Here is a 17,698-nt window from a genome sequence, read left to right as displayed (position 1 = left end):
TTGGATACTTTTCAGACCTACTGAGTATGGTTGTGTGAATGGTCAAGGACCTGGTCAGCAGAGCTGTAGGTTCATCTGACCCTGATTAACATTTCAGGGTACCTGGCTAGATTAAGAGAGGGGGTGGGGCTAGGAGGGGGTGGAGCTTGGAGAGGGTGTGGCTAGGACAGCAGATTTCACTGTTGAGCATTCTGGAGGTGTCATGGCCTTTGTGTTACAACAAGGAAGGGAGTTGTCTGCCTTTTCTCTCCTTTGTGGTGTGAGGAGACTGGTCTAGGCCATACAATATTTGACATCTAATTCTTTATAGAATTGTAGTTAGCTGTTGCTGTGAAGGATCTTTTATCAGGCCAAACTTATGCTGATAAACACACACACACACACACACACACACACACACACACACACACACACACACACACACATATATATATATATATATATATATATATATATATATATATATATATATATATATATATATCTGTCTATGTTATGATAAAAAAACCTGCAACACAGAACAAAGTTTAAAAATATAAACTTCGATTTATTGCACAATCGCTGTGGGGTTGGAAGGATCTGTCTGGGCAAAACACATGTAGGTGATGTATAGTAGTCAAAGAAACACAAATGGTAAACAAAACAATATAGGTGAATGCAAAATCATGTTTGATCCAGAGTCGGTCGGGCAAAGGAAAATACAGGTCATTCCAACAGACATAGGAGAGCTATTTGTGACAGTTTAAAATGACCCCTGCAACTTAAAGCACTCCGTGATCGCTCATAGTCATGCCAAAGACAATGTTTCCGTTCAGAACATCACCAGGGCGTTTAAAACAAGTTTGACCACTAGATGGCGCCAAGAACAACTCAATTCAACAAACCCCACAGCAGTGAGGACAAACAGACAATGCAACCCCCGGGAAATTTTCGTTTCACCCCTTTTAGCACTACATCAGCGCTTTCATCCTTTAAACACACGTTTAGCAGTATCATAACTATCAATAACATCTCCCCGAATAAACAAATGTAGTCACTGTAACAATCACCATTACCATATTAGTAATGGTTAACAATGAATGATAAATGCTCAACAGCGTATCCAGCAGCTGTATCCTAAGGAAAACATTTTGGGTCTTGGATACATACAACATATCAGTAAAACAGTTATCACGGAACACAGAGTAGAGATGAGAATGGTCAGCCATCCCCTGGTCTCCTCTGAAGCACATTTGTGGTTTGGAATCTCACCTTCCTGCCTTTCGTCTGTGACTGTTGGGGAGAAGCGAGATGGGGAACCCTCAATGGGGGATTTCCACCACACTGTCACCCATCTACAAACAACAGGCTAGGGACCAGCCCGGAGGATCTGGCAACATCACCTACACCTCCTACATCCCTCTATGGTAGTCGTGCTCCAGTGAAAGACCGCTTAAGCCCCTCAGCACCAAACCCCACCAGAGTCCTGCAATGCCAGTGCTGGTAGGGGACTTCAGTGTCTGTTTACCCACGGTCCTCGGGACCCCGAGCCGTGTTCCCTGCCTTCAACACCTGAATGAGTTCATGTCCTGGGTTAGCCAGGTCATGTATGGTAACATGGCAAAAACAGATGCAGAGAAGGAATGCCCCAGCACGAGAGAGAACGACCACGACTCACGTCGTCCAGAATCAATGAGCAGACAAGCCCTGAGAGCCGTGTGAATTTCGCCAGGCTCCACCCCCAGGCTCCGCCCCAAGTCAGTCAGTCTGTTGTAGATGGGGAAAGGGATCTGAGCAACGGAAGTGTCATGGTGACTCTCAGCACTTGCTGGCTGATTGAAGACCAGCTCCTAGAGCTATGAACCAGAGGGAGAAACTGAAAACAGGACCAAGATTCAAGCACAGCTGGCCCTGGATCAGTTCTAGAGGTCATTAAATCTGCTGTAGGATGGCACTCCCAGTGTTTCTGAGTGAAATACATCAGTGTTAATGTATCGATTGTTTTTCTCCTCATTAGGGTTAAAAGAAACATGCCTTTTTTTCTGAACACACAAACACGTGTGTGTGCGGGTCTGCATAGATATCTAGTCGTTATCAGAGGTATTAACATGTCAGCACTCCCATTTCCAAATCAACCCACCTGAACTGTTCATGTTTAAGAATACAGTGAATAAAATCCATATGCAAATGTAGACACAAACAGAAAAAGTCTTCTGTTCAAACACAGACAGACCTGTTTACTCCAGTCAGTTATCTGAAAACCATATCAGAGCAGTCACATCTGGGAACCCAGACTGAACTACAAATAAGATTTTAAATCCAAAATCTCCTTCTGCTGCAGTGTTCCGCTCACTGTGCTGAATGAGCACACCCTGAGGAGGCTGCCAGACCACGCCCCCAGCCCCACCTCCCAGACCACGCCCCCCAGTCCCACCTCCCAGGCCCCACCTCCCAGCACCACCTTGACAATGTTTGCAATTCTGAGCTGGATTAAAGACCACACATAACATATGTCAAATTCAGATCCAAAGCCTAAGTGTAATCAAGTGTGGTGTTAAAATTCAAAACTGACTCTGTCAAGTATGAGAATGTTCGAATTGTAATAATTTAATCAGGTATATTAAAGACTAACCATGGCACTGGAGTGAGATATCATAACTGTGATACGTATTTATGTAATACGACATCACATCAGTTTATTCTTAGGAAATCACTGTCATGTCAAAACTGTGGTTTTCTGTGGAAGTCTGGTGTCTTTCATATGGGAATGAAGATTAGTCACCTGTTTCCACCAAGACACATGTCCACATGTCCTCGCCACTCTTGTCTTAGCCTACACGCTAACTTAAAATGATAACATATCAGGATACCACTGCTTTATACATTAATATGTATAAAAACTTATTAGTTTACACTGTCTGCACCATATGCATAAACAGTCTACATACATACAGGTATTTACATAATAATTACACCATAAGGACTTGAAATGAGTTTCATTACTGATATTCACATAGATCCAAAGCCCTTTTTTGGTTAAAAACAATGAAATAAATAAGATGAACAGTGGCATCTGTTGTAGTATTGCCTCTGAATACTCCCGTACGAGCCCGCCGGTCTTAACGTGTTTCTGTTCTACGATTACATGTGAAGCTCGAAGCGGACTGACCCACATATAATGTGTAGTGGTTACAGTGCCCATGCCTTCAGCCCGCACCTTACAGATGCTAATTAACCACGTCACTCTGTCTCTCTCTACACGGACTGCTTTAGTACTGTTTGAGCTACTAACATGCACTACTTGGTTACAGTGTTATGTACCTGTTTGCTGAATTAGGGAGTAGCAGTGTTAGGGCGCAGAAGGGACCGAGGGAAAAGTGGGTGCAGAAACAAAAAGTGAAGTGAGGGGTTTTCTAAGAGACTTCTTAGACTTCCCACTTCTTAGGAGTGGGAACTTTGAGTAACTGCACCTGAGACCCTGAATAATAAGATTTGGCAATTGGTACATAAAGTAATATCGTTGTATCAGTGTGTTTGACAGTTACAAATGAGCAACACTGTCTAGCTAATTTCTTGTCTCTAAACCTGTTTTGTTTTTGACTACATATTATCTGTTACATGAGGTTACACACTGGTCTTCTACATATTCTCTGTTACATGAGGTTACATGAGGATGTGTTGGCTTCACTGCTAGTTCAGTACCAGTGAACAGTCGTCCGTCTCACTTTGTCACGTGCTTTCACATTAATTACAGTGTAAATGCAGAAACCCATGGTAAACAGAACACATTGTTCACAGTATAAATAAAATAAGGATTGTGCAAAGTGAACAAAAATATGCTGACGGACACTGAAAAGAGATGAAGACGTGCAGAAGTGGGATGAACACGTCGCTGACGGCCAGCGTCCTGCCACACTCAAACCTGCAAGTGTCTTTATTTGGGCCATGCTGCCCAGATCACAGCGGTAGCAGCCTCACACTGCCCTGCAATCACGTACGCACGCTCTCTACCTGGAACACACGTGTGCACCATGATCTCTACCTGGAACACACGTGTGCACCATGATCTCTACCTGGAACACACGTGTGCACCATGATCTCTACCTGGAACACACGTGTGCACCATGATCTCTACCTGGAACACACGTGTGCACCACGCTCTCTACCTGGAACACACGTGTGCACCACGCTCTCTACCTGGAACACACGTGTGCACCATGATCTCTACCTGGAACACACGTGTGCACCACGCTCTCTACCTGGAACACACGTGTGCACCATGATCTCTACCTGGAACACACGTGTGCACCATGATCTCTACCTGGAACACATGTGTGCACCACGCTCTCTACCTGGAACACACGTGTGCACCATGATCTCTACCTGGAACACACGTGTGCACCACGCTCTCTACCTGGAACACACGTGTGCACCATGATCTCTACCTGGAACACACGTGTGCACCATGATCTCTACCTGGAACACACGTGTGCACCACGCTCTCTACCTGGAACACACGTGCGCACCACAATCTCTACCTGGAACACACACGTGCGCACCACGCTCTCTACCTGGAACACACGTGTGCACCACGATCTCTACCTGGAACACACACGTGCGCACCATGATCTCTACCTGGAACACACGTGCGCACCATGATCTCTACCTGGAACACACGTGTGCACCACGCTCTCTACCTGGAACACACGTGTGCACCACGATCTCTACCTGGAACACACGTGCGCACCACGCTCTCTACCTGGAACACACACGTGCGCACCACGCTCTCTACCTGGAACACACGTGCGCACCACGCTCTCTACCTGGAACACACGTGTGCACCACGATCTCTACCTGGAACACACACGTGCGCACCACGCTCTCTACCTGGAACACACACGTGTGCACCCCACTCTTTACATGGAACGCACGTGTGCACCACACACTCTACATGGAACACACGTGTGCACCACACACTCTATATGGAACACACGTGTGCACCACACTCTTTACATGGAACACACATGTGCACCACACTCTTTACATGGAACACACGTGTGCACCACACACTCTATATGGAACACACGTGTGCACCACACTCTTTACATGGAACACACGTGTGCACCACACTCTTTACATGGAACACACGTGTGCACCACACACTCTACATGGAACACACGTGTGCACCACACTCTTTACATGGAACACACGTGTGCACCACACTCTTTACATGGAACACACGCGTGCACCACACACTCTACGTGGAACACACGTGTGCACCCCAGCAGCTCCACAGCGACCTACTCAGTTTAGACAGCAACCCAGAGTCAAAGCAGAAGTAATGGTTAAGGCTTTCTAGTTCCTGTAAGGAAATACATGTTGAATATCAAGGGCTTTTTGTAGTAGCCCAACTACAACCAAACAAGCCCCGAATGCCTCTCACATACATGGTGACCGCTGATAAGTGCAGGATTATGGAGAAGGGCCTCAGCATGGGGCCTGATGACACCGCTAGCTAATACGTTATAGCCACATAACATGAATGGCCCTGAGGTGCAGACGATAGCAGCATCACGTCCCCACATCCACCACCATACACTGTCATACACCTCACAAAAGCTGCACTTCAGAAAACACCAACTGGAGAAGAGAAGCAGTCACCGTGCCAACAGCATGACAGAGAATAAAATATGCCTGGTCTAATACCCAAGATTATGTTTTTAATTGGGGTTAAAAGTTCCTAATTTAGATCAGAAGCACATCCAATCTAGCAGGCCAGGATGAGGATAAGGATTAGGATGAACCACCTTCCAGCTAGCTGAGGTGTGTCATCATCAAGTGCAAAAACAATCTGTTGTCCAAATTCAGCAGATCACCCAGGACACAGGGACCACCCTGGACACTGGGACTGCCCTGGACACAGGGACTGCCCTGGACACTGGGACTGCCCTGGACACAGGGACCGCCCTGGACACTGGGACTGCCCTGGCCAGCCACTGGCCTCTTTCTCACCTTCTCTGCTTACTAGGTCTTCCTCAGGACGGCCTGTGCAGATCTTAACACAACCTGGAGATTAAAGAAGCAGGCTAAGGCTGAGTGAGAACGTCCACCAGCATGTGGACCACAGGAAGGGGAAGAACGCAGTAATGAGAGGAGGATGGAGAAAGGTAGGACGGGTGAGAAGAGACGAGCATGTCGGATGAGTAAAGTATAGTATATATCCACTTAAAGACTTCAATTTTACTCAAGTATTTCCACTGGACCTTGCTAGGACAGTATCAGTAGTTACTTTTTGTATATGTGTATGTGTGTGCATGCCTGAATGGTGTCAGTGCAAAGTGTACATGTGTGTATGTGTGAGTAGGATCAGTGAAGAGTTTGTGTGTGTATGTGTGTGTGTGTGTGCAGGATCGGTGCAGTGTGTGTGTGTATATGTGTAGGGTCAGTACAGTGTGTGTGTGTGTGTGTGTGTGCAGGCTCAGTAGTGTGTGTGTATGTGTGTAGGGTCAGTACAATGTGTGTGTGTGAGTGTGTGTGTGTGTGTGTGTGTGTGTGTGTGTGTGCAGGCTCAGTAGTGTGTGTGTATGTGTGTAGGGTCAGTACAGAGTGTGTGTGTGTGTGTGTGTGTGTGTGTGTGTGTGTGTGTGTGTGCAGGCTCAGTAGTGTGTGTGTATGTGTGTAGGGTCAGTACAGTGTGTGTGTGTGTGTGTGTGTGGGGGGGGGGGGGTGGGGGGTCAGTGCAGAGTGCATTAACAGTTCTAGTATGACATCTGTGCCTCAGAGGTGTCAATCTTGGCTTCATAAGCAGCTACATTTTGAACAGCTGCTTTCCCACGTGACCGGCTGGATAAAGCAAACCAGTGCTGGCTAACGCAAACCAGTGCTGGCTAACGCAAACCAGTGCTGGCTAACGCCGATGTTTCTGAGAGCCAACCGTCTGAGGGCTCCACTGCACATCAACACTTGTACAGAAATTAAGACAAAACACACTGGTGTTTTTACAATTAATGCTCTGAATGCTGGTGTATAACTGATGTATATCAGACTTCATGCCTCTGAGTGTGTTGCGTGAGTGTGTGTGTATGTGTGTGTGTGTGTGTGTGCTTGTGCATGCCTACACTGTGTGTAGGATTCAGTAGAATATTAGTCTCAGCTCTGGACGAATCTCCCATGCACAGACAGGGTTATGCTGACACAAGTATCTACATTCCTGCATTTGAGGTCACGAACCATCATGTGTGTGAAAGGCTGCAGCTCCTGACGCATGTGAAACTCTCCATGCGCTAAGCCCCGCCCTGCGCACGTCGAGGTCTCCGCCCACAGTCTCCGCCCCTCCGGACCCCCGTTTTCCCCCCAGAACCAGTGCCACACGCCCCATGCTACAAACAGCGTCTGAGCGCCGGTTCCCCGCGGGTGGTCCGGAGGCCCGGTCCGGTCAGTCCGTGGGACAGTGGTAGCTGCTGATCCACAGCAGATCGTCCAACACGCCCCAGTGCAGCGAGAGGATGGACCCAACCACCAGCACATGCATGATCTGGTGGCTGTTGCACCAGTAGTCAAAGAGGCCCGGCCGGAACCTCTCGGGCACGCGAGTGATGTTGATGACCCCGCCCACCACGGCCAGGGCGTCCATGGTGAGGAAGTGGCGCAGGGAGGTGGGGCTTCCTCCGCCCACGCCCACCCAGCGCAGGAGGAAGAAGGAGAAGCGGAAAACAGCCTGCCAGGCGAAGGAACGCAGGCGGCGCACACGGCTGCGGGCCGTCACGGCGCAGTAGATGGCGTAGCTGGACAGCAGGATGTACACCAGCAGGGCGGCGCTGCGTGTGATGGGGTAACATAGCAGCGTGGTGTACAAGATGGGCAGGGCGCCTGCAGGAAGGGCAGAAGAAGACACAAATGAATTGTTCATGTGTTAACAATGCTACTACTACTACTAGTAACATTAGTAGTAATAATGAAAAAACAAGAACAAAATATTCTGACAATTATATAAGGATTTCTGAACTCCCTCATAAGTGGACATGTGCCTGAATCCTTCATAAATAGACATGTAAAAGTCCTGGGTTTAAGGAGTGTGTAGTGTGTAGTTATGTTCCTGGGTTTAAGGAGTGTGTAGTGTGTAGTTATGGTCCTGGGTTTAAGGAGTGTGTAAGGAGAGTGTAGTTATGGGCCTGGGTTTAAGGAGTGTGAAGTGTGTAGTGTGTAATTATGGTCCTGGGTTTAAGGAATGTAAATTCGGGTTTGTGACACTAGCGGGGACAGAGGTATACCTCTGGAACTGTAGCTCTAAGGACTTCTTCTCAGCATTTTACAGTTGTGTCATTTCTGACCTTCAGTCAGGACAAAACGACAGGGTGGAGGAATCTCTCCTCCCCGACCACCTACACCTATAGCTGCCGGTGTCAGTGCCCACCACTTGGGTGTGCTAGCACTCACAACCCCCACAGCAGCACCCGGAGAAGACAGCCGCACGAAGAGAGCTCCGGACCTCAGGGGAACATTCTGCAACCTCCAGGTTTGCTCAAAGTGATGATGTTTCACTCATGTGTTTCAGTGGCAGTTCTAAAATCAACTTCACTTTCCTTTTATCGGTTAAAACTGTACGCAGATGTAGGAAATATAACCATACTTATGATTCTCTAGTCATAAAGAAACATAAGTCTCACGGGGGCGAAGTACGGTGGCTTTCTGCTGAGCTATTCCACAGCGTGGTGTGTGTGAAAGGACACTATGACGTAGCCCTGCCAAATGTGCTGGAATCAGGGAAGCCACTCGCTCTGGAGGGTGTGTCATCATAAACGCAGGGGTGCGCAAAAACATACAGATGCGAAAACCATGAATCAGCAGGAGATCAGGATAAAAAAAACTCTCAGAAGAAGTAGGGATGCAAGAAAGAAAGGGAGAGAAGACAGAAAGAGCAGAGAGGCCAGAGGCAGCCGTGTGTGGATGGGGCGTCTGGAAGGCCTTACCCAGAGTGTTGATCATACAGATGCCACACATGTCTAAGGTGAGCAGGGTTTTGTAGACGGGCTCTCCTCCCTCGTGGTTCATGAACAGGTGGTAGAGGACAGAGCCCAGCTGCGGAGACAAACAGGCCAGGAAGTGCACCACACCCAGCCATGTCACGCTGATCTGGGACCAGGGCATGTTCAAAGGGAGCACCACCATGAAACAAAGCAGAGGAATACCTGTGGAAACACACACACAGACACAGGATATTTACCAAGAGAGAAAGAGACAGCGAAAGGGAAACAGGGAGAGGAAGAAAAGTGAAATGTCTGTGAAATGCTCCTATTGAAAGATACTGTTGAAGAACAGCATTATGGGTACACACGTCTTCCCCTGAGGTTAATGAGCTCAGCCCAGTCCTTTATGAAGGGGAGTGTGCACTGGGTGATCCCCCTCTTACAGGGATGACAGTTCCTCATGGATCCTCATGGATCATTCCCATCACACTCACGCTACGTCCCAATGACCCAACCTGTACATTCCTGCACTCCGGTCACAGAAATAATACCATTAAATATTCATATTCCACTGAACAGTGACCACTAGCTGCTCTCTTTGTGTCGTCAATGACACAAGGCTAGTCCAGTACCGGTAAAAGCACACATGCTATCTAACGGCTCTATTCTGAGGTGGTTATCTGTTCGGGCTCAGCACCAGAAAAGCTCACATCTGCTCTGCTATAGATAGAAAGTACGGTGCTATTATGGTGTCTGTGCATCCAAAGCAGAGCACACAGAAATGTGTATGTTTACTTATTTATAGCAAAGAAACATTAAAAACAGTAGATAGTAAAAAAAAAAGATTGAATAAAGCACGTTTGCTATATCTCTGCTATCTTAGTATGATAAAAACAAAAACACACCATAGTAACACACTGACCTGGCCTGTTACGTAGCCCTAGAAACCAAACCATCCTGTTTCTTCTGCCCTCCTGACACTATGTGCAGTGTGACTGGACAGGTCAGGTCTGCTGTGAGCATTAGAGCTGGTCAGAGCTGACGGGTGTCAGCACAGACACGGCAACTGTCTGTGTAAGAAGGGATGTGCAGGGAAACCTGATATTTCAAGACTTGATTAAGACTGCAGACAGGTGTATATGACACCGTAACTAGGGTTAAGGTGTATGACATGACAACTAGGGTCAGTGCTTTGGACATGGTAACTAGTGTTAGGGTTTATTACATGGTAAATATGGTTGGGGATTATGACAGAGTAACTATGGTTGGGGTTTATGACATGGTAACTAGGATCAGTGCTTTGAACATGGTAACTTGGGTTAGAGTTTATGACATGGTAACTAGAATTAGGGTTTATGACATGGTAACTAGGGTTAAAGATTATGACATAGTAACTAGGGTTAGGGTTTATGACATGGTAACTATGGTTGGGGTGTGTCACATCAATTGGGGTCAGCGTTTATGACATGGTAACTAGGGTCAGTATTTATGACATGGTAACTAGGGTCAGCGTTTATGACATGGAAACTAGGGTCAGCGTTTATGACATGGTAACTAGGGTCACAGATACTTTAAGACAGCTAGGTGATCCAAGGCAAACCAGGACAGACAGGCAGGTAGAAACATTCACTGACTGGAGGATATCCCTCCCTTCTGAAGGTCAGGCGTCCAATAAGGGGCCATGTCTCCATCCAGTCACACGCAATAGCCACCTGGGCTGGTGTTCAGACCAAACCGCTGCAAATGAGCTGGCTCTGCTCACAAAACAACAGTGTTCTGGCGTGGATTATGCCACCGTGGGTTAGTAAGTTCAGAGCTTCTCGTGTGGATTTGGGCCATGCTAGTTCAGCAGTCTGTCTGAACAGACATTCACGTCTGCGTTCTTTCTGATCTTCAAGATTCTTTTTAAAATATGCCAGCCAGTCCTGATCATAGCTCGGCGTTCCGGACCTGACCAGAGTATGAACACAACGCAACAATGCACAACGCAAACAATGCGCGCTGGCTTGAGTTCAACTCGGAAACAGGGTGTGGGAGGCCATTCAGGTGGATGAGTGTGTCTCCGGTGTCTCACACAGCAGCATCTGCGTGAGGCGGAGGTCAGGCTCAAATGACCCTGTCCTGTTCGACTGATGATGTCAGAGGCTGGAAGGCAGGGTGCTTGTAGAAGCCAGGATGCAGAGGCAAGCACACACTGCTGCAGACACATGGCCTGGTGCAGGGGGTGCTGCTCCGACACACCTGACTTATATGTATGTTGGTGTGTACAGGTGCTGTGTGTAAGTGGTGTATGCTGGTGTGTACCAGGTCCTGTGTGCATGTGATGTATGGTTTGAAGTGTACAGGATCTGTGTAAGTGGTGTAAGCTGGTGTGTATGGGTGATGTGTGTATATGTTGTGGTAATTCAACACATCCTTTGCCTTTGTTGCCATTGGTAAAATCTAAAATTGACAGCCCAATAAAATTCATAAAACCAAAAACTGAACTCGCACAGCATGCTATTAAGTTTAGGACAGATCTGTGTTCAGTATTCCAAACCCTGTTCAAACATGGCCAATTTCAGAATCATTTGCCTTGTTTTATTTCACAAAACATAGCCAAATCGTGTAACTTAAAAGTGATTTCCATACTTGCAAATTGAAGGTGACTGATTTACATTAAATTGGGGGAAAAAAACTATTAAATAAAGTGAGTCAACCAGTTTAAGTAGGCCTAAATAATACGAATAACCTCTGCACTATATATCAATTAAACGTTTACACATACCAGTACGTTTTTAGTGTGAGACCATCTTCGACGTTATGTTTCTGTTACCCAGTGACCTGTGTGTCCTAGATGTCTGTCTTAACCCTTTCCGTAATAAGTAAGCGAGCGTTTACAGCGCAGTTTATGTAGCCAAACTTTCAAAAAGACGTGACTCGGAACTTACCGTGCGTATAGATGTTCCCCAGTTCATTGTGAAGGTAAAACAGACTTCTGATGCAATCCTGAACCGATGAAATAGGCCTATAGCCAGTGAGGACGTATTTGTTGAACTGTAGATGAGGAGGGGAATTTGCCCAGTCCAACAACCTGGGTCCATTTAAAAATGCCATAGCAACGACAACAGTTACGACGACGCTGCCCACACGACGGAGCAACTGCACATGTATGTAACGCACAGACTGAGCACAGATGTTGCGGATGAAGAAAAAAATCTGATACCATAGGCACTGGGATGTGAAGTTATATCTGCACTTAGCTAGGACGTGGAATAAATGAACGTCTGTGCCTGGCTTCTGAAAATGTACTACACTGTCATCAACATGCACCGTACATGAAGGCCAGCAACGCAGTGTTACATGTAACGTTACACTGTCATCACACCCGGTAACCTTTCAATGGTCTTGTCAACTTGGCAAGCACACCGTGGGCATCTTCCTGCCTCCCGATCTGGGGTTCTTGTTGAAGTAAGTCTTAAATAACACTTAAACGCCACCTTCTTTATATCATCCAACAACTAACGTGTTAGCTGTGACTTTGGAGTGAAACCCGCACCGACGTCCACGCGTCTCCACGAGCTCGCGGCCCGGTGCTCGTTGTAACGGAAATGTCATCACCGATCGTTTGTAAAATCAGATTATGAGTCATACGAGGGGGAAACAATAAATAGCGCTGATGGAGTGATTGATGCAGCGTTATAAGCCCGGTAACTTTATGACACGTTAACGGATCTCCAACGATCACCTCCTTGGACCCTCTGCTCTAAGGAGCACAAGCGGTTAGTCCGGGACCAAAGACACAGTCCGGAGAGACGGCTCAGCCCATCTGTGTTTTCAGGAGCTTCTTCAAGTTCTGCAAGAACAGCATTTTGCAGAGTACGCGGTCCATGTCAGCCGAACGCCAACCAGTGAATCCGCTTCCGTGTGGTGCACAGGGGACGATCCGCGCTGTATTCCGGTGGAAGAGAGAAAACCACCGACCACATAATCGTTCGCCCTCCGCTTAAAAACAATTAAAAAAAAACAACGAGATCACATTCAACACGTTTATTTCACTGCCGTGTCTCTCCAGAACACGGCTAGGCTCGCTAGCGGGTTAGCGGTTCCGTCCACAGCACCGCCCGCCAAACGCGCAGGGCGCTCAGAGAGTCCACGGGAGGCCCACCATCCCGGTGTCACAACCCGGCAAACGTACTGGCCCAATGTTCCGAGATGCGGCCCAAACGGTCATGCCCGGCGGCGGAGCGTCTCCTGTCGGCCGACAAGGACCGCAGCACACGATCTCCGAGGTACCGCTCAACGGGAATCTCCGCCGTCTTGCGTTGAATTAAAATAAAGCCGCCGGTGTTGGTTTAAAGACGAGAACTTGGTGGAGAATGTCCAACTGTGCAGCGGGAATACTCCGGTTAAATATCGACAGTCGGTCCCATTAAACGTCCGTTGTTTTCCGTTCCCTCTGCACGGGCAGCACTATTTGGCCGGTAGGTGCAGCAGCCCGGTGCACCGTGGAGCTGCGGCGCGTCTCTCCATCGTGGCGCGAGCGCTGAACGGGAGGAGGGAACCGCACCGTAGGCTCGCGCACCGTAGGCTCGCGATAACAGCGCCACTAATGACCGGGGGCAGTACCGTGTGAGATTTAAATCAAGGGGAGCTATCGGCATGTAGCCCTGTAGGGCCTGGTGAAAGATGGGGAAACGATTGCTGCTATCACAGCTCCAGAAACCTGAATAGTTCCGATGTCAGAGAAAATGCAAAGAAATTCCCAAATATATATATATATCCCAAATATACAACTTTAAGCATAGGATGGGGTACAGCAGAAGGTTCGCTGCAAATGTCATTTGAAAGGCAATGCTGTCATGTGAATTCAGGTGATGAACTGTAATAACGGATAGCGTGTTTGTAAACCAGCGCTGTGTGGGCAGCCTGTGTAATTGTTCATTCTGCAACCAAATTCAGACTGCAGAACAATGGAAGCTGATTCGTTCCCCAACCTGTACAAAATGTAAAAATACTCAGAACTGATAGGTGTAACGAAGTGACCTGTAAATTAATGCACTTAATTTTATTTTTTTAAACACGTACCATTCACTCATCAGTTCATCCAGATCAGACAGGATTAAAAACAGACATTTATCAGACAATATCAGAAAACGATTTAAGATAATTAGACTCTCTCTCTCTCTTTCTCTCTCTCTCTCTCTCTCTCTCTCTCTCACACACACACACACACACACACACACACAAACAAACAAACTCTAAAGCAGTAATCTTATCAGTAGAGGCAAAAGAGTTTGACAAAGTTAATGGAATATTTTAATTCAACTTTTACAAATTCGTATTTGTATACCAATTCATTCAAAGGACTAAAGTCCTCCACTTTACCCACTGTGTAGCTACTGTGAGTACAAATGGCAGCACCTCTATAGGCTCCACAGTTCACTAGGGAACCAGACAGGACAAAGTGACCACTGTCCTTACTTTTATCATCTCAGTATTGACTCCTGTATCTAGCAATCGCATCTTGGACTCTAACCTGTTGTTCTGGAAATGATGAAGCCTATTATTAGATGACAAAGCACTTTTGTAAATCGTTGGGGATAAGAGTGTCTGATAAATACTCAAAATGTAAATGGAATTTGCTGAACCCCTGGCAACAGCCTTTTGACCAAGCTGCACATTTAATGGATTCCAAGCAACCGATTCTCTACACGAAATCAGCCTGTGCGATTGATATATTACTATAGCTCCAAAACTCACTCCTCTCGACAAGAAACACTTACAGTAATGAATCAGCTCTCGAGTCTGTCCAACTTCTCAGTGCTGCCTGTCACTCCTTCTGACAAGTGGTACAAATCTCTTCACACAGCTCTATCTATCTATCTATCTATCTATCTATCTATCTATCTATCTATCTATATATATATATATATATATATATATATATATATATATATATATATATATATATATATATATATATATATAATCAATATAGATAGATAGATATAATTAGATATTGATTGGATAGAGACCAAAAATCGAACTTTCAACATTTCAAAAGAAAAGAATGCAGTGCCATAGAAGCACCTTGGTATTTCAACGCATTTACAGAACCTTGGCATGTACACTTGACAACAGAGCACTAATAATTCATGGCTATACATTCATGGATATAAATACTGTTTCAGGATATTCCCCTCTCAGCTGTAGTCTTTGTAAATAAATCCATTAAACAATTACAATCTTTAAAAACCCTTTCAGCCCAGGGTTGAACGTACCAAATCACTAAAATATCAAAACCTTTTAAACTGCTCCTGATTCGCCTTCAAAGTTGACGCCACACCTCCATACTTCTCCTCAAAAAAGGGAACTCTCAAAAAAAAAACAACTCTGTCACCTTTTCATCAACCACCGCTTCATGACATTGAGTATGGACAACTCAAATTCATCACTGGATCAAAGAATAATATAAACACTAACTCCCTCTGTCCTCCAACACTGATCACAGTTGTCACAAATGTGCATAGGCCAGAAAACAGGCTGCTAAACTCTGGGGTCTGCTAAATTACTGTAACAGACCCCACCATGAAATGGAGAAAAAACTTTTTTTGATTTTTGGATACAAACATTCAAAAAGATATTTCTGTCAACCAGAAATGCAAATGGAATGTCATCTGATCACACTAACAGATGTGTGTATTAGGTACAGCTGTTACCTGTTAGGTTACTGTATATTTTATAGTCGATGGTAAAGTACTGTGGTCCAGTACTGCTGGTACTATGTCTGCTCCCTGTTGGCAGTGTACTTTACTGTCTCCATGGGGACCTGCACCCTGTATATGTCACATAAATTGTTATTGTCTTATTTCGTTAACAACCTGATTTGACACCAACTGTATGCTTTTAATATTCATTTATGTACTGTGAATACTTGTTCAGTCAATTACATTAACTAATAGTGCCTCAGAACCCCCTGCAGTTAAACACAGGTGATAGGTTAAATATTACATTGCTACAGCTATAGTACTTGACAGATGTTCTTATGTAGAGTGCTTTAACTACATTAATCAGTGTGACAGTGTTGGTACTTCCTGGCAGTTGAACCCATGAGTGTGGCATAGTTCACATCTCACGCTACCTGTTTAATGTGTGAGTTGCAGGAGGTTCTGGGTATTGCAGGAAGTATTGTGGGTCTTGGTAACGTGTTTGTTCCACACGGTTGCGGAGATGCTCCATCTTGCCTGAGGAAGTTGCGCTCTCCCTATCTTGAGTCTAGTCAGTGCTGATTATTTGTGTTATTTAAGGTTCTTATAACCTTGTGTTATTAAAGTCTGTTAATTTAGATTTTATCCTTATATGTAAATACCACAAGGCAGCTCAAGAATTGAGATGTGGTTTCTGAAAGCAACCTTAGTTCCAGGAACCTGACCTCTGACTAGGTACTATCACAAAGGTGTGAGACATTTTCTCCACTGCTGACAGTGCAAGTTTGTGTTTGCAAGTGTGTGAATGTCCTGCTCACATTTAGGGTTTTCTCCACTGCATTAACCTGATCTGCCCAAGAATGCCCGTAAAAATCTGCAGTGAGCTGAGAATGCAGCAGTCAAAATCCAAAATCCTTACTCACACCAGGATACAGGATCATATTATGGCAGGCCTCAAATACCTGCGTTGGCTACATGGCTACCACCCACCCTACAGATTCTACAGTTTCATTACAATTTATTTTTATATTAATGTAATTAATGTAATGTATTCTTATTCAGATACTTATATAGACAGTTATCTCACGTGAATGTCTCTTTCATAGTAAACTGCGGACAGACAGCACAAGTCAATATCAGAATGTTCCTCTTCTCAGCCATTACAGACGCGGCTGTTCATGAGGAATGGATCTACAGTCATATCCTGCACTCAAATCCTTCTCCTTCAAGGATCATCTGACGCATATGAGGAATGCCATGGAGGACTTTGCCCTTCCCAGGGAGCTGTGCACACCTGCTCCAGTCCCTGCGAGGTTGCAATCAAAACCAGCCAGGAAGGACACAGCTGTCATCAGAGCCATGGGGTGAGCAAATGCCGCTACCCCCTCACCACAGACCTGCTGAGACGACTGCAGCCACAGTGGCCGGCCTGTGAGGAGAATACTTCACACAGAGGGATGTGTCAAAGTCATGGGCCAGATACTTGTGATTTACCTGCTTGGGCCCACAGCTCAATTCAGGACTGGAGAAGATTCTCGAACCATTGAACTATAGCATGAAGTGCAGGTGACCTGCATTCAAAGTTTGGGTGGCCACTCTTGCAAGAAGCATGTGGCGTCCTTATTTGGAGAAAGGCTAATATATATATATTAGTGCTGTCAATTCCAGGTGCCGCGATTAAAAGTCCTCACCAGGATTTTGCTCAGGCTTCCTGGACTGTGTTGATTCCACTCATTTTACCTGGATTGCTAATTAGAAAATCTAGCAAGCTTGAGCAAAATCCTGGTGAGGACTTTTAATCGCGGCACCTGGAATTGACAGCACTAATATATATATATATATATATATATATATATATATATATATATATATATATATATATATATATATATATATATATAAATATTATCTATATATATATATATATATATATATATATCTCCATCCATCCATTATCTGAACCGCTTAATCCCGCTAGTCGGGGTCACGGGGTATATATATATATATATATATATATATATATATATATATATATATATATATATATATATATATATATATATA

The 17,698-nt window shown here is 45.5% G+C and overlaps 1 protein-coding gene across 1 annotated transcript; it reads right to left on the bottom strand.

Moving 5' to 3' along the window:
• Positions 1–532: 532 nt before the first annotated feature.
• paqr4a (progestin and adipoQ receptor family member IVa) lies at positions 533–12,316 on the bottom strand. Its single transcript, XM_076996562.1, has 3 exons — positions 11,876–12,316; positions 8,949–9,167; positions 533–7,848 (listed from the first exon to the last, which is right to left on the bottom strand). The coding sequence occupies exons 1-3, from the start codon at positions 12,039–12,041 to the stop codon at positions 7,415–7,417; spliced, it is 819 nt and encodes a 272-aa protein (XP_076852677.1). The 5' UTR covers positions 12,042–12,316; the 3' UTR covers positions 533–7,414.
• Between the last annotated feature and the right edge of the window lie 5,382 nt (positions 12,317–17,698).

Source organism: Brachyhypopomus gauderio, chromosome 2 (genome assembly GCF_052324685.1).
Source record: "Brachyhypopomus gauderio isolate BG-103 chromosome 2, BGAUD_0.2, whole genome shotgun sequence".
NCBI lineage: Eukaryota > Metazoa > Chordata > Actinopteri > Gymnotiformes > Hypopomidae > Brachyhypopomus > Brachyhypopomus gauderio.
The sequence above is the reverse complement of the archived record's forward strand: the minus strand, read 5'-3'. Positions and strand labels throughout refer to the sequence as shown.